Raw genomic sequence first — 18,913 nt, 5'->3', positions numbered from 1 at the left:
CATTGAGAGCAGAACTCCACTTGCGGTAAGTTATTAGATAATTCTCATTAATCTTCATTCACAAGATTCCACAATGTTGCATGCTCGTTCGTCGCCCACTCTCTTAACTCGAACTGTGTTGACCCGACAGGCACCGGGTTAACCAAGTTTATTGACGGCAGTCCTATGGCCTTCAACGGCAAATCGTCTGCCCATTCATTCCCCCTTACTCCTTTATGGCCCGGCACCCAAATGATGCGGATTGTGCCATCCTCAGAGAAGGCGTTAATCTCCTTTTTACACTGCAAGACTGTTCGTGACTTTACCGTCTTGGTTGTTTTTGCCCTTATGGCCATTTTACTGTCCGTAAAGATGTTCACACTCGACGTCCTCGCGTCAGTACCACACCACTTCACGCATTTCGTGATCGCCAGGATCTCTGCCTGCAGGACCGTATTATGGTCAGACAGTCTAAAAAAGATTTCAGTCCCTGGATTCCAATGTAGACCCCCAGACCCACTTTGCCCCAAGCTTTGATCCATCCGTGTAACATGATCTTTCAGATGGCAATACTAGGGTTCCGTCAATCCAAGACTGTGCCGATGGCAGCAGCGCCTCGCACTCGACTTCAAGGTTCATCTCAGGTATCCGATCGGAAGCCTCTCCCCTTCCTTCCAGGTTTCCTATCGTGGCCTCGATTATACCGCGATGGTATGAGCTGCTCCCATCCTCAATCCATTCTCCCATCGCCTTAAGTCTCATAGCCGCAGTGGCTGCCTCACACTTAATCTGTATGTCAATGGGTCGGATATCTAGGATAGTCTCTAGTGCCCTAGGGGGTGTGGTCCATATCGCTCCAAGACAACATGTTCTCTGAACCTGTTGTATGCACTTTTTCTCCATAGCAGTCCACCAAACTACTGAGGCGTAAGTAAGTATTGGTCTGATCACGCTCCTGTAAAGCCAGTGGACTATCCTAGGATTCAGGCCGCATTTCGAGCCTACGACACGTTTACATAGTGCCCAACACCTGTGAGCCTTCTTAGTACGCTCCTGAATGTGACACTTCCAATTCAGTTTCCTGTCCAAGATCACACCTAAGTATTTGACCTTTTCAGATATCGAAATCGTTTTATTGAGGAAACGTGGTGCGTTAAATTCGCCCACCTTCGTCTTCCTCATGAACAGGCATATTTCATTCTTCTCTAGGTTAACATTGAGACCTCTGGGTCTAGCCCAGCCATATGCCATATGTAAGACCCTTTCACCCCTTATGCATAGCTCGTTCGGATCCTTTCCTCTTAAAAGTATTATAACATCGTCTGCGTAGCAGACGGGTTCAAATCCCTCGTCAGTCAGCATCCGTAATAGGTCATTTTTGGTGGTCACCCATAGGAGTGGCGATAAAGTGCCCCCTGTGGTGTGCCCTGTGCCTCTTTCTCCCTTATATTTATGCCATTGGACACACAATTTATCCACCTGTTCCTTAGCATATGGTCTATAAGGACCGGGTCCACCAGGTACTGGTCTAAGGATTTGATCAGTGTGTCGCTCCGCACATTGTTAAAAGCCCCCTCGATGTCAATGCATACCGCCAGTGTGTACGTTTTGGCATCGAACGATTCTACTATTTTATGCACAACCTCGTGCAGGGCAGTCTCCACCAACCTTCCCTTGACATAGGCATGCTGTTTGTCACCCATAGGAGTGGCGATAAAGTGCCCCCTGTGGTGTGCCCTGTGCCTCTTTCTCCCTTATATTTATGCCATTGGACACACAATTTATCCACCTGTTCCTTAGCATATGGTCTATAAGGACCGGGTCCACCAGGTACTGGTCTAAGGATTTGATCAGTGTGTCGCTCCGCACATTGTTAAAAGCCCCCTCGATGTCAATGCATACCGCCAGTGTGTACGTTTTGGCATCGAACGATTCTACTATTTTATGCACAACCTCGTGCAGGGCAGTCTCCACCAACCTTCCCTTGACATAGGCATGCTGTTTGTCTGGTCTATAAGGACCGGGTCCACCAGGTACTGGTCTAAGGATTTGATCAGTGTGTCGCTCCGCACATTGTTAAAAGCCCCCTCGATGTCAATGCATACCGCCAGTGTGTACGTTTTGGCATCGAACGATTCTACTATTTTATGCACAACCTCGTGCAGGGCAGTCTCCACCAACCTTCCCTTGACATAGGCATGCTGTTTGTATTTGAGCAGTTCGCTGGATGTCATACTCTTTATCATGGTGTCCACAATACGTTCCATGGTTTTGAGTAGAAAGGACATAAGGCTTATGGGTCTGGAGGCCTTTAGCGTCGCATAACTTGCCTTGCCGGGCGGGTATAAATACCACCCTTGCCTCCTGCCAGGCTTTCGGAGTATATGCAATTCCAAGGCACGCTGTGAAAATATTGGCCAGATGGGGCGCCAGATAGTCGGCTTCCTTCTGTAGTAACGCCGGAAACATTCCATCAGGTCCGGGTAACTTAAATGGTTTGAACCTCCTCAAGGATTCCTTCACTTTAAACTCCGTAATTATAAACCTTCGATCAACATCATTATTCCAAGATTCTGGTGTCTCCGTGACTCCCGTCGTATCCTGTGCAAAATGCGTTTTCATTAAAGGCCTCAACATGTCCTCCGTTGTTTCTGCTCTCACCCCCATGTCGTCTACTAAAGTTTGAGTTTGAGAGAAACTTTTTTATCTTGGCGGCCTTATTAACGATATCGACCTGTTCGCAGAAAAGTTTCCAGGAGGCACGTTTTTAACGCTCTTGAAATTCTATTGTATTCCTAATATATTTCCGCTTTTAACGACGTGCCCTATTGTAAGTCTGCGGGCCTCTTTCCCAATATTGCGAATCTCCTCGGTCATTGGGCTTAATTTACTTCCCGAAGGGGCTTGGCCCCGGATCGTCCATGGCTCCCGAATTAAGATAGTATGAAACTTGTCCTTTCTGATTTTCTCCATCGGAGCATCGTTAGTCCTCGCGTAAATGGGCTTCTTGGGAATGGGCGATTTTCAGAGGCTGCATTGACTTTCCTGCCACTGCACTGCCTGATGTTTTCGAATTAGGATCTTTTCCTATCCTTGTCTTCGGAATCTCGAGAAAGTCGGTAATGGTTCCATTGTCGGGTCCTTGTTCGTTGGGCTATATTGAGTTTCCAGTAAGTAAGTTAATATAAGGATCTTCACTTATCCAAGTCTTCCGAATCTTGAAGAAAATAGCTCATCGTTAATACGAGTTGATTACATAACACACGTTCATACAGTTCATGATCTTTAATCGCGTTTTATTAAAAATTCGTAGGATGTAAAAAATTAACTTTTTCCAAATAAGTTTTAAATGGTATAATATCAAAATTATTTTGCTGCTCCGAGATTCTGTTACTCACTTCCACTGGTGAGACATTGTTCCTATAAAAAGAATGTCAACCCTTAACAACTAAAAAGGCGTTAAGATCGGCCGGATATATATGTTAACCTCCTTTCGTCAAAATCCGGTGAAAAATGCATACCTTATGCCCCATAGCAGCTATATCGAAATATGTTCCGATTTGGACAAAATACTTATAAGTACAAGTCATTGTTCAATTGTGCATAGCAAAATATTGGTCTTTTTTAGTAGCTATATCTAAAAATAAACCGATCTGAGCCATATACGACACGGATGACGAAAAGCCTAACATAAGTCACTATGACAAATATCAGTGAAATCTTTTATGGAGCCAAGACTTTAACTCGAGATATCGGTCTATATGGCAGCTTTATTCGAATCTGGACCGATCTGGGCTAAATTGAAGAAGGATGTCGAAGGGCCTAACACAACTTACTGTCCCAAATTTCGGCGACATCGGACAATAAGTAGGCCTTTTATTGGCCCAAAACCTTGAATCGAGAGATCGGTCTATATGGTAGCTTATCCAAATCTGGACCGATCTGGGCCAAATTGACGAAGAATATCGAAGGGCCTAACACAACTTACTACCCCAAATTTTACCAAAATAAGTGCGCCTTGTATAGGCGCAATACCTTAAATCGAGAGATCGGTCTATATAGCAGCTATATCTAAATCTGGACCGATCTGGGCCAAATTGGAAATGGATGTTGGGTGGCCTAACGCAACTCACTGTCTCAAATTTCAGCAAAATCGGATAATAAATGCGGCTTTTATGGGCCTAAGACCCTAAATCGGAGGATAGGTCTATATAGCAGCTATATCCAAATCTGGACCGATCTGGACCAAATTGACAAAGGATGTCGAAGGGCCTATCACAACTCACTGTCCCAAAATTTAGCAAAATCGGAAAATAAATGTGGCTTTTATGGGCCTAAAACCCCAAATCGGAGGAGAGGTCTATATATCAGCTATATCCAAATCTGGACCAAATTGACGAAAGATGTCGAAGGGCCTAACACAACTCACTGTCCTAAATTTTAGCAAAATCGGATAATAAATGTGGCTTTTATGGGCCTAAGACCCTAAATCGGCTGATCGGTCTATATGGGGGCTATATCAAGATATATTCCGATATAGCCCATCTTCAAACTTAACCTGCTTATAGACAAAAAAAAGGATCTGTACAAAGTTTCAGCTCAATATCTCTATTTTTAAAGACTGTAGCGTGAGTTCAACAGACAGACGGACAGACGAGCGGACATGTCTAGATCGTCTTAGATTTTTACGCTGATCAAGAATATATATACTTTATAGGGTCGGAAATGGATATTTCGATGTGTTGCAAACGGAATGGCAAAATTAATATACCCCCATCCGTCGGTGCTGGGTATAAAAGCAGAGCTCGGTCATCTTGTAGGGATTGAAGTAACAGAGAAATGTGTGTGTTCTCAAAATTTTACAGCAAATGTCAAGCTGTCAATTTACAGCAAAAATAAAAGAAATAAAAGAAAGAAGGATACCAATTTGGAAGTTACGACTGCCGAGACCCTATATACGTGCATTACGACATAGCTTCCTTCACGGAAAAGGAAATAACGCATATTTAGAAAATGCATATTTAGAAAAATCAAGTAAAAGCGTGCTAAGTTCGGCCGGGCCGAATCCTATTTACCCTCCACCATAGATCGCATTTGTCGAACTCTTGCCACGGCATCTCTTTTTAGCAAACAAAGGATAAAAGAAAAGAATTGCTATGTTATTGGAACAATATCAAGTTATGGTTCATTTCGGACCATAATTGAACTGAATATTGGAGACCATAGTAGAAGTCATTGTGTAAAATTTTAGCCAAATCTAGTAAATATTGCACACTTTAGGGGCTGAAGAAGTAAAAAAGGGAGATCGGTTTATAGGGGAGCTGTATTGGGCTATAAACCGATGCATGCCATATTCAACACGTATGTTAAAGGTCATGAGAAGCCGTTGTACAAAATTTCAGCCAAATCGGGTAATACTTGCGCCCTTTAGAGGCTCAAGAAGTCAAGATCCCATATTGGTTTATATGGCAGCTATATCAGGTTATGGATCCGTTTGAACTATTCTTAGCACAGATGTTGAAAGTTGAAATCAGATAATAATTGCGCCCTCTAGGGCCTCAAGAAGTCAAGATCCCAGATCGGTTAATATGTCAGCTATATCACAACGTGGACCGATATAGCCCATTTACAATCCCAACCGACCTACACTAATAAGCAAAAGTGCAATATTTCAAGCGGCTAGCTTAACTCCTTCGAAAGTTAGCATGATTTCGACAGACAGACGGACAGACGGACGGACGGATGGACATGGCTAGTTCGACTTAAAATGTCATGACGATCAAGAATATATATACTTTATGGGGTCTTAGATGAATATTTCGAGGAGTTACAAACAGAATAACGAAATTAGTATACCCCCATTCTATGGTGGAGGGTATAAAAAAAGTTCGAAAATGATTTGCTTTTGTGTTGTTAGCAAATATTGAATTGGGTTAATAGTGTCAGATTGAAACAATAGCCATGTGGATGAATGTGTAGAGCGTCTGCTTCATAAATAGAAGTTTCTTGGTTCAACTCTCGACTGCAACAAAAGGGCAATTTTTATTTAATTAATATTTGCAATATTTCATATAAATTTGTCTTATCCAAAATAGCAGAACAATTGAGAGCATGGGGGTGGGAAACATGTTGAACTAAATGTGTTGTGCAATAAAGACATTTCCCCCAATCTCCAATTGAATTCTGCGAAGATTTCAGAAATAGCGTTTTTTTGTGTATGTTTAAGGTCGTAAAGAAAGTCGTTGTACAAAATTTCAGCCATTTCGGATAAGAATTATACCCTCTACAGGCTCCAGAAATCAAGATCAAATATCGGTTTATATGGCATCTATATCAACACATGGTCCATGTATATATATATATATATATATATATATATATATATATATATATATATATATATATATATATATGTATGTATTTACAACCCAAACTGACCTACACTTATACGAAGTATTTGTGCAAAATATCAAGTGCCTTGCTTTATTTCTTCGAAAGTTACGTGCTTGGAACAGTCATACAAACGGACGGAAATGCCTAAATTGACTTTAAATTTGGCGACCATCAAGAATATATACACTTTGTTGAGTCTCAGATCAATATTTCGTTACAAATGGAGGCGAAGTTAGTATGCCCCCATCCTATGATGGAGGGTGTATGAACTTCAGTTACTAATAAATATGGTTTCCAAAGAATAATAATAATAATAATAATAAGTAATACTAATTATTTAATTGTAAAGTTCTTGAATTTCAACAGCACGGAAATTAATATTTTTTAAGACTCGGAAACACATTCGTAAAACCCAGATATGATCACTCAGATTAATTTGCATTTTAAATGCGACCACTTCGATTTTTTTTTTTGTTTTTTTGGAATTCCATAACACACAATACAGTTTTATAGGCAATTGGTTCTGAGCTCATAGTCTTTTGGGTGAAATATTTAAAAACAGAATTTTAATATTGAAATTTTGTTTTTGTTTCAAGAAAATCTTTATGCAGTGGAAAGACTTTGTGAATCATCCTAAAGTCAAGGACGTAGCCAGGGAGGGGGGGAGGGGCTATCGGACCCGATCCTCCCAAAAAATTTTTTGTCCAAAGAAAATAATTTAAATTAAATTATTCTAAACAGATAATGTTTGTAAAAATTTTTTAAATAACAAGATTTCATATTTGTAATATTCTATTAAGACGAAATTAAGCTAGGGCCTGGGCTGCCTCAAAATAATTTTGCTTTAGGACAAAATTGTAATAAAATTTTGTTAAAAACTAAATTTTTATGAAATTTTTTCTAAACTAATTTTAATGAAATTCTTTCTAAAGGCGTTTTTTTAGCGTCACATTCTCTAATCACAAAACTTCAGCCAATGCCGAGTAGAATACGAATCTAATATTCAAATGTGAAACCACGTTTCTGGGGTCCACCCCTTCCCCAAAACACCCCCCAAACAGGACTTATTTACTGACCATGGAAATATGAGGCTTAAATAAAAGGTATTTGAGTGTAGAAAACGAATCTGATATCCAAAAACATCCCCCAAAGGGAACAAATTTGCGACCATAGCAATATTTTTTTTTTTTTTTTTTTTTTTTTTTGTAATTTTTATTAATGCGATCTATCTAACATTGATATTTAACATTATTCTGGTGTTTTAAATTTCTTTTAGATGGTATTAACCCAGTGGTCAATCCATTTAACATATACATACATAAATTTCAGTTTGAGGAACAATATTTATACAAAGATTTTATTTATGCGATTAGATCTTGTGGTGCTTTTCGTTTTAGCCTTGTAAAAGTTTCCCGATTTGACATTAAGTTGGCCGCTAGGGGGTTTGGATGGTCGTCAATTCTTAATTTATATGACATTAATTGCGATGAAATCTCTTCCTTTACTGTTTTTATGTTTAGATCCTTATGTAGGCGTTCGTTGGTAACGTATGTTGTGGCATTTGTAATTATTCTTAGTACTTTAGATTGAAACTGTTGCAGTAATTTTATATTGGTATTTGAGGCGGTCCCCCATAATTGGATGCCATATGTCCAGATTGGTTTTAATATGCATTTGTATATGAGGATTTTGTTTTCCAAAGAGAGTTTCGAGCGGTATCCAATTAGGTATTTCATTTTTCTCAGTTGAATATCGAGAGCCTTTCTTTTAGTTTGGATGTGTTTCTTCCATTTAAGTTTTCTATCTAGATAAATTCCAAGATATAGGGCTTCATCTTTCTGTGGGATCTCAATTTGGTTCAATTGAACAGGGGGACATGTGGCATGTTTCAATGTATATGTAACTTGGGTAGATTTTGACTCATTGGCTTTTATACGCCATTCACGTAGCCATACCGATAACGTGTTTAAGTACTTTTGGAGGGCATTACTCGCTTTTTGTGCATCTTTACTGACAGCTAATACCGCTGTATCATCAGCGAAAGTCCCGATCACAGCATTCTGTGATCGTGGAAGGTCAGCTGTAAATAAGAGATATAGCAGTGGACCAAGTACACTACCTTGTGGTACACCGGCACGAATATTCTTGATGGTACTTGCTTCACCGGCTTCTTGAACATAAAAATGCCGATCGTTAATATACGATTTAATAAACAGATAAAAATTGATTGGTAACAGCTTTTTTATTTTGTAAAGTAAGCCCTCGTGCCATACCTTATCAAATGCTTGCGATATATCCAGGAATGCAGCTGTACAAAATTCTTTGGATTCAAACGCGTTGTGTATTGTTTCAACCAGACGATGGATTTGTTCTATTGTGCCGTGATTTTTCCTGAACCCAAATTGATGGTCAGGGATAAGTTCTTTTTGATTTACAATTGGCGTTAATCGCTTTAAAAATAGAATTTCAAGAACTTTGGAAAGTACAGACAGCAGACTAATTGGACGATAAGACTTTACTTGGTCTGTGGGTTTGCCAGGTTTTTGAATCATTGTTATTTGCGCAACCTTCCATTGCGGGGGTACAAAGCATCGAGTCAAGCATGCGTTGTATATGTAGGTCAATAAATTTAAAGCATTTGCAGGAAGTTCTTTTAAGATAGTTGGTGTAATCAAATCATAACCAGGTGCTTTATTTGCTTTAAGGGTGTTGATAACTTTAATAACTTCAGCCTTCGAAAATTTTTTAATGGGCAGATCAAGTTGGTGGGTTTCATCTAGGATTTTTTTAATATTTTCTGGTACAACTTCATTTGTATTTGGGGTAAATACATCAAATAAGTGGTTTGCAAATGTAGTTGCTTTTTCTAAGTTACTCTTTGTCCAAGAACTATCGGGTTTTCTTATTGGGTGATTTATTTTTGGGTATCTCTTGATAGATTTGGTCACTTTCCACAGGGAATAATCTGTAGACTTGTTTGGACCAAGACCCTGAATATTTTTTTCAAAATTTTCATTTTGTATATTCTGTAGAAGAAGTTTGAGTTCGGCTGTTGCTTTGTTTAGTTTCCTCTTATCATCAGGAGATCGCGTTCTTTGCCACGTTTTCTTCGCTTTCCGTTTAATGAAAAGTTTTTTCAAGACGTTTGTTGGAGTAGTGTGATTTATGGAGAAACTTTTCTGAGGTGTTGCATTCCATGACGCTAGTTGAATATTGCGGACTAGATGTTCCACTGCATCTACTAAATCTTCGTCTGTTTTAAGAGGAATGTTCTCACTTAGATTCGTACTTAAAAGATACCGAAAATAGTGCCAATTGGTTTTCTTATTGTGTAATGTACATTTTTGGTCCTGTATTATATATTTGCAATGCACGGTAAGGAGAACCGGTGAATGGTCGGAAGAGAGTTCACAGATCGATGTGCAATTTTGTGATCCTTCGGGGATACCCTTTGAGACACAAAAATCAATTAGATCTGGGGTTTTATTTACATCAGTGGGCCAATATGTTGGGGTACCAGAGGATTTAACGTTCAAGTTCAGTTCTTTGATGGCGTAAAACAGTTGTTTTCCCTTTGGAGATGTAAGTCGGGAGCCCCATAGAGGATGTTTAGCATTGTAGTCACCACAAGCTAAGAATTTGTTTCCAAGTGATCTGAAGAAACTAATGTATAAATCTTTTTTAATGTTATGTTTCGGTGGGCAGTAAATTGAGGAGATGGTTAATGGTCCAAGCCAGTCTTCTACTATAATGTTAGTTGCTTGTATCTCTTGCGCGCAATAATGTGTTCCTTGGTGATGTTTTATGGTTTTTCTTATTAGGATCCCCGATCCTCCTCTTGCTTTGCTGTCAGGGTGATTTACATGATAAAAATCATATTGTGGAATTAAAAGATGAGATTTTTGTGTAAAGTGTGTCTCACAAATTAGCATTACATCTATCTGTCTTGTTCTTAGGAATTCCTTTACTTCTAATATATGGTTTGACAAGCCATTTGCATTCCAGAAAACTATGTTGAGTTGACTCATATGGTAATCAAAGGGAACAAATTTGCGACCATAGCAATATGAGGCTCAAATGAAAGGTCATAAATAAGGTCATAATAAATGAAATAAAGCACGAATCTGACATCAATATTCGGGAAAAGTGTCTATGGGGCCACCACACCCCCACAACACCACCCAAATAGAAAATATTTGCTGACTATTTCAATATGAGGCTCAAATAAGAAGGTTTTTAGAGTAGACCACGAATCCGATATATATTTTCAAGGCCAACTCATTGAGTGGCCGCCCATCCCCCAAAACACCCCCCAAGCCGGTCATTTTTGCCGTCTATGGAAATATGGGGCTCAAATTAAAGGTATTTGGATGTAGACCACGTATCTTATATCAACATTAGGGACCAACTGTCTAGGGGACGTCCCACCACCATAACAGCCCCTAGATACGACGTATTTGCTCACCAAGACAATTTGGGCCTGACTTTTGCAATAAGGAGTTTTAATGAGATTAGAAAACGAATTTCTTATCCAATTTTGAGGCCAATGGCAATATGGGGTTCAAATAAATGATATATAGATATATGAGAATAGAGCACATTGCTGATATATTTTCCGGGCTTAGTGTTTGGCGAACCACCACAATCCCCAAACTCCCCTAAATCAGGCATATTTACCGACCATGTCAATGTGGAGCTTAAATGAAAAGTATTTTGGGGGTTAGAGCAAGTATTGTTACCCACTTTCGGGACCAATTTTCTGGGGGTCTACCCCTTTCCCAAAATACCCCAAACAACAAACAGCAATTTTTTACTGACCATCCCAATATGGGGCTCAAATAAAGGTATTTGGGAGTAGAATACGAATTTGATATCCAAATGTAGGATCATGTATTTAGGACATCACCCCTTCCCCAAACACCTCCCAAAGGGTAAAAATTTTTCGACCATGCTAATATGTGGCTCAAATGAAAGGTATTTGAGATTAGAAAACTAATTTGATAACCAATTTTGGGGCCATGTGTTTGAGAGACGCCTAATCGTGTAAACTCCCCTTGAACCAATGGCAATATGGGGTTTAAATAAATGGTATTTGAGAGAAGAGCACGGTGCTGATATTTTTGCTTAATCAGACATCATGAGAATATGGGGCTGAAATAAAGTAATTTAAGAATGGAGTACATCTTACATCCAAAGTTAAATTCGTAGACCAATAAAGATCTTTTGGGATTCAGATAAAGACACTTATATTGTTAAACTGTTAGTCAAGCGGTATACTATTTTCGAAGCTGGTATTTCACTAAAAGCTCTTTAATTGTCGAAAATAAATATTCAAAGGAAAATTTTGCTCCATATAAAGTAAAAGAAGGCGCAGCGGAGCGGGCCGTTCAGCTAGTTATAACATAAAACAAGAACAACAATAGGACAACCTAAGTAATAGTGAATGTCAATCGGACTCTTTCAGTCAAGTGTCAATCTTAATTGCATTGAAAACAAAAACGCTCCCAGCTGAAGGCAGGTAAAAGAAGGCGCAGCGGAGCGGGCCCGGTTCAGCTAGTTATAACATAAAACAAGAGCAACAATAGGACAACCTAAGAAAGAGTGAATGTCAATCAGACTCTTTCAGTCAAGTGTCAATCTCAATTGCATTGAAAACAAAAACGCTCCCAACAACTTACACCTAAAGCTTTTCCAACACATTAAATGTATTATGGATCCTTTGTTTTAAACTCACGCTTAAAAGTAGGCTTGAAATTACAAAATCAAAGCCGAATGACTGATATCATTCTACACGAACGACCCTGTAATAGGAACTTAAAATATACTATTACGATTGAACAAAATGTTTGTGATGTAACACAAACGAATTTTTCCAGTTGCATGCGACATGGTATACCCTATGACAAATCTGAGAATCTGATCGACGTCTGCAGAATATGAATAACACCATAAATGTGAATTCGCCGCATGGAGTCATCATCGCCAAGTTGATGTCTCCCCACGACAAGAATTTTTTCCTCAAATCCTTTGCAAGACATAAAAACGAAAATAATAATTAATTATTTTTGAGTTCGATTGGGCTTAGGTCAAATTCCCAATTCTACATCAATGAAAACCTCTCAAATACATACTACAATATTCTACTTCTATATGCATATCGCTGTTGTAGGCTTAATCTACAGTCCTAGTGACATAAATGATGGCAGAAATGAGTATTCTATTGTATTGTATTGATAGAGGTTCCAAGGACGTAACCAGAAATGTAGTGAGGATTCTAGCAAAACAAAGAGATGGGATACGGATATGTCACATAAATTCACAAAGCTTAGTCTACAACATTGGCGAATTCAGGTTTATATTTGAGGATTCAGGTATTGACATGGTATGTGTTTCTGAAACTTGGCTTCATTCTTAATGGACATGGCTTCGAGACATAGATTAATTTCGGCTGCTAAGTCTTTCATAGGATGTAGAGATAGGGCTTATTTGCGGTGGAGAGACTACAGGGCGCCAGAACTTTACGAGGAATTTCGTTCTGCTCGTAGAAGGGTGAACGACTGCATCAGCTCTCCTAAGACTGAGTATTATTATACACGTTTTAGTTTTGCACTAGACTCTAAGAGTAGACGGAAAACCATCAACGATATAGGTGTTGGGAAACCGAAAGGTTCTGGGATTTATAACGGCGACGTGGACGAACCCAATCAGGTTTTCATTAATATACCGGGCATTCAAATCGATCCTTCATACTACGGACCTGATGATGGACAGCTGGGTGAGGGAGTTTACGAGTTCCGATACATTACTCATGATGAGGTTAAAATATTTTGTAAGATTAAATCGAGTGCCATTGTTTCCAAACGGTTTCCAAATAAAATACGAAATTTCGACCAATCTTATCCTTCCTTTCGAAAGTATTTGAGCAATTAATACACGAACAGATTTCGGAGTATCTCGGTCGCGAATCGTTGTTAACGACTATGTAGTCGTTAACAACGATGCCAACAAAGTCTGTTTCCTAGTCCTACTAGACCATTCTTAGACATTTGATACAGTTGATCATCGTAACTAGTATTTCAAACTTCGCCGTTTTTTCAATTTTGCCAATTCGTCTACCAAACTTTTAGAGTCGTACTTATCAAATCGTACCCAGTCGGTCTATGATTCAGACAGAGAATTAGCGCCTTTGACAATGAGTAAGGAGTTCCACTGGGATCTATTATAGGTACACTTCTTTTCTCTATGTACGCAAATGATCTCTCCAACTAACTCATAGTCGAATCCATATGTTTGCATATGACGTACAGATTTATCTAGGTAGTTCACTAAAGAACATTAGTCAGGGAGTGCGTGACTTAATGGAGAACTCCAACGTGTTTGTCGCTGGGCTCACGCAAATAGTTTGTTTCTTCACTCTAATAAATCAAAATTTTTAAATATTCATAAGAATGAAAGGCTAATTGGGAGAAGATAGAACCAGTTTGAAGTGTTAGGAACTTTAAGGTGATTTTTAACTCTTCCTTAAGTTGGACAAATCCTATAAATGCGATTGTTGGCCAGACCTTTGTGAAATTACGAGCTTTGTGGCTCACTCATTCATTTATTCCACCTAATATTCATGTGCTTTTGACGAAAACCTGTTTGGTACCTGGACTGATATACGGCTGCGAACTCTTTGCAAATTGTGACTCCTTAAGCCGACGTAAGTTGAACGTTGCATTCAACTCCATTATACGTAATGAATACGGCTTGAGAAGGACGTTACATGTTCCGCGATTTTCGAAATCTCTTCATGGCATGAGTTTTAACTCTCTTTTGAATGTAAGAGGTCTGAAATTTTTGCACAACATTTTAAAAGACAGAACCCAAGATATCTTTGTGATCGACTCACATTAGCTAGGTATAATAGAGGAAAAAGAATCACACCCCAGAGAAGGCAAAGCTTAGTATCGGAGTGGCAATTTTTCATTGGTTCAATACATCTTTGAAACACTCTTCCCAACGAATTACAAGGCATCAGACACGTATCTGCGTTTAGATATAAATGAATATTTTTTTTATTTTTGAAACATGGAATCTGATACTCAAATGCAGTAAATTCACTTTGGGTTTTATTTTATTTTTTTAATTGTTATTAAAATAATTCACTTGTTTCAATTTTAAACTTGAAATTATTAATTTTGGCTATGTTCTTATTTTTTTATTAATCATTTTCATTTAATATTTGTATCTAAATTTCCAATCCGACACTTTTATATATAAGATATTCATCTTGTTGTGTAGGAACAAAAAGAAAATAAAAAATAAAATGGATAAAGGAAGAAAAAAGTTCAAAATTACAATATGTTAGGATAGGTTTAATTGACAGGTTTAATTGACAGTCTGCCATCAGACTCACTTACACGTTTTCGCCCAATATGATACCACAGGAACAAAAGAAGGAAGAAGCCTCCTAGTTCCTACCGTTGAACCATCCAGATCGCTTTAAAAAGCTCAACAACTTGCGAACGTTCACAACCGCTAAGTCAGACAAGTTTTCAAGGATATGAGAACCTATAGTGGAACTCCTTCTGACTATCACTGCGGGACACACACATGGCAGATGTTCTATAGCCTTTTCTCCCTCGACGTCCTCCAAGTTCTGCAAAAGTCGTTACTTCCCACCTTCAGTCTATCAACATGTTTTCCGATCAGACAGGGACCTGTCATAACGGACATAATGACTGAGACAACTAATTTAGCCAGTGACAGCAAAGCGGTATACCTCTTCAAATCAAGGTTAGGCCACATACGTTTGGAATGTTCACAACCCCCTTTTGTGCCCATCTATCATCCGTTGCCCTTCGGGCCTGATCCTGAAGACTTAGCTTAAATGTCGCTAGTGGCATACCCACAGATTCCAGTTCCCCTGGAATGTGGGAGGTAGTTCCTAGTCTCGCAAGCTCGTCTTCTCAATTATTCCCTGGGTTATCTCTGTGGCCTGTGAATTTTTAACTGTTCAGTCATATCGCTGAGAAAACTGCGATACTCGAGAACGGTTTTTGGAATCAGAAATATGTTTCCCAGATATTCAATGGCTGAGAAGATATTGTAACCATTCCACAACGCCAAGATCTCCTCTTGGTACATACTACAGAGCTCGGGTAATCTACTCGATATAACCAGTCCCAGTTCTTCAGAGTACATCCCAAGTTTGGATCTAGTGATAAAGTACTTTTCATCAAAAGCGGTTCAGGAAATGTGTAATTCACACATTGTCCGTAGCCGCCACATGACCAAAGAGAAAGCTTCCTCAGCCTCACAGCAGTGATCGAAGTAATTTGCCTAGCCACAATTCCGAGAGGCATTCCAGAGACTTTCACAAGAAAGATATGGTGGCCAATTGTATTCGGCTTTCCCATAAAAGAGCAATGATTTCGTTGCTTGTATGGCACCTAATGCCGTACATTATTTATTACACAAAGTTTTCGTTTAAGTTAGATACATAAAGGGTGATTTTTTTGAGGTTAGGATTTTCATGCATTAGTATTTGACAGATCACATGGGATTTCAGACATGGTGTCAAAGAGAAAGATGCTCAGTATGCTTTGACATTTCATCATGAATAGACTTACTAACGAGCAACGCTTGCAAATCATTGAATTTTATTACCAAAATCAGTGTTCGGTTCGAAATGTGTTCATTCACCGTAACGTTGCGTCTAACAGCATCTTTGAAAAAATACGGTCCAATGATTCCACCAGCGTACAAACCACACCAAACAGTGCATTTTTCGGGATGCATGGGCAGTTCTTGATTGGCTTCTGGTTGCTCTTCACTCCAAATGCGGCAATTTTGCTTATTTACGTAGCCATTCAACCAGAAATGAGCCTCATCGCTGAACAAAATTTGTCGATTCACTGAAAATGATTTCACTGAAAATGATTCACTGAAAATGATTTGCAAGCGTAGCTCGTTAGTAAGTCTATTCATGATGAAATGTCAAAGCATACTGAGCATCTTTCTCTTTGACACCATGTCTGAAATCCCACGTGATCTGTCAAATACTAATGCATGAAAATCCTAACCTCAAAAAAATCACCCCTATTTGTACCTATTTGTAAAATTTTCTTCAAGTCGAAGATTGCTTTATACTATTTTAAACATAACTTTGCTCTTTGTTTTACCCCCATTGGAAATTTTTGGAGGTAAACTGTTGGTATTGCTAGTAGGAACTACATACGTCTGCCTAAGGTAGTTGTGGAGATTTCTTTCAATGGAAAAAAAGCATCTAGCATTAACCAAATATACTAACCATATTTTTTCAGACTTCAAGCGACGGAAACCAGACAACCAGTACGTTATCGATATCATTTAGTAAAAATGATGCTGGTAAGTTACTCACTTGTAAAGCATATAATCACGCTGTTCCCTCAGAGCCGCTGGAAGACGGGTGGAAGCTTGACATACAATGTAAGTGAATGACTTTTTGTCTTAAGCCTTGTTCTTAGTTCACTCGGACGATAATTATCTATTAATTGATTGCGAAATCCGATGGGGTCTATTCGATTGCATATCATAAACATAGGTCAAACATCAACACACAACGAAGGCAACAATGCTGAAATACAGTACATTATGGCCCTATTCGGTGAAATTTATTGAGTACCAGAGAATAGAATGAAATCATTCTCTTTTACAACGCATTCATATGGTCGTTGCTTTAACATGCTTTTATATGCATTAATTGTTTTTTAAGAGTGCATCTTTATGCTCTTTTTAATAATGTCGTTACAGCTCAAGCGATGAAATGACAACTGACGTACTTAATTCAAGTATTCGTTTCCTCAGTATTCGTTCAAATGTAGTTATAAGTTTTAGAATAAGTTTTGGATACCCATAAGTTTTGGGTACCCACCACCTCGGGTATATATGTAAAACACCTTTCGTCAAAATCCGGTGAAAAATGCATACCTTATGCCCCATAGCAGCTATATCAAAATATGTTCCGATTTGGACCAAATACTTATAAGTACAAGTCATTTTTCAATTGCGTATAACAAAATATAGGCCTTTTAAGTAGTTATATCTAAAATTAAACCGATTTGAACCATGTACTAAACGGATGTCGAAATGCTTAGCATAAGTCACTGTGTAAAATTTAAGTGAAATCGGATTATAAATGCGAATTAATGGGACGAAGACTATAAATCGGGATATCGGTCTATATGGCAGATCTGGATCAAATTTAAAAAGGATATCGAAGGGCCTAACACAACTCACCGTCCAATTTTTCTGCGTCATTGGACAATAAACGCGCCTTTTATGGCCCCAAAACCTTAGATCGAGAGATCGGGCTATATGGCAGCTAGAATATATATACTTTATAGGGTCGGAAATGAATATTTCGATGTGTTGCAAACGGAATGACAAAATGAATATACCCCCATCCTTCGGTGGTGGGTATAAAAAAGTAAAATATGGAATGAGGTTGCTCTTATAAAAAACGGAAAAGATGAAATAATAAATGGAATTTTTCATTGTAAAAACATAAAATTTAGTTCGTCACAAGTACTACTAATTTAAAAATTCAAAGAAAAATATAAATGTTAAGGAAACAATAACGGAGGAAAAAAGAAATAAGGTTAAGAAAGAAATCAAAGAGGCAGTCATCAATAAAATGACGTCAATTACAACTGACTTGTGGACCGACGATTTTATAAAAATAAATTAACTAGATATATATAACATTGCATTTAAGGATGGAGTTATAAAGCGTATTGTGCTGGGTGTATAGTCAATGGATTTCCAAAAATGCTCTGGGGAATATATATTGCCAGAATAAAAATGTGTTCTTAATGATTTTGAAATATACAATATAGATAACAAAAAAGTTAAAAATCGGCAAAATGCCGAAAAATCAAATCTGGCAGTCCTGTACCTAGTCTATTACATAAAGACTCGCTCGTACTTCTTGTGGCTTAAGTAAATTTATTCAATACAACTAGTGTTGCTTAAAACGCCTCTTTAAATCAAGAAGTTTAAACGAATTGTTATGACAAGTCATTCGCCTTTCATGATGCTCAGCAATTTGCTGTATTTCTTCTGGTACCGTATTCATTTTTAGATCTCTCGGTAGATCTTACTTTAAATAAATAAGCTATGACAGAATATTTGTTCCACTGGCTGAACGTAGAATAGCGTTCCAAACACCTCGATCTTCTGCGCTCATTCTAAAATCTCTGACACCAAAAGTCGAGGTGTCTTCCACCACTTGATCTTTCCATCGGGCTTTTGGTCTTCCCGGTTTGCGTGTACCACCGTGTTTGCCTTCAAAAGACTTCTTTGCTGGAGCTTCTTCATCCATTCTGACAACATGACCTACCCAACGCAGCCGTTGTATTTTGATGCGTGTAATATGCTATCGTCATTATACAGCTCATACAGCTCGTGGTTCATACGTCGGCTATATTCTCCATTATCGCAAACTGGTCCATTTATTTTACGAAGAATATTTCTCCCAAATACTCCAAGCACTGCCTCATCTGCTTTCACAAATACC

The 18,913-nt window shown here is 38.5% G+C and overlaps 1 protein-coding gene across 2 annotated transcripts in view; it reads left to right on the top strand.

The window, feature by feature from the left end:
* LOC106088227 (protein turtle) overlaps window positions 1-18,913 on the top strand; it is a 200,569-nt gene that overhangs the window by 104,931 nt on the left and 76,725 nt on the right. For both annotated transcript variants that reach the window (XM_059362361.1, XM_059362360.1), the window contains exon 8: window positions 16,680-16,824. In XM_059362361.1, coding sequence (XP_059218344.1) covers window positions 16,680-16,824 — 145 coding nt within the window. The remainder of the gene's footprint in view (window positions 1-16,679; window positions 16,825-18,913) is intronic.

This window comes from Stomoxys calcitrans, chromosome 2 (genome assembly GCF_963082655.1).
Source record: "Stomoxys calcitrans chromosome 2, idStoCalc2.1, whole genome shotgun sequence".
Taxonomy (NCBI): domain Eukaryota; kingdom Metazoa; phylum Arthropoda; class Insecta; order Diptera; family Muscidae; genus Stomoxys; species Stomoxys calcitrans.
Note: the sequence above shows the minus strand (reverse complement) of the source record. Positions and strands in the feature narration are given on the sequence as shown.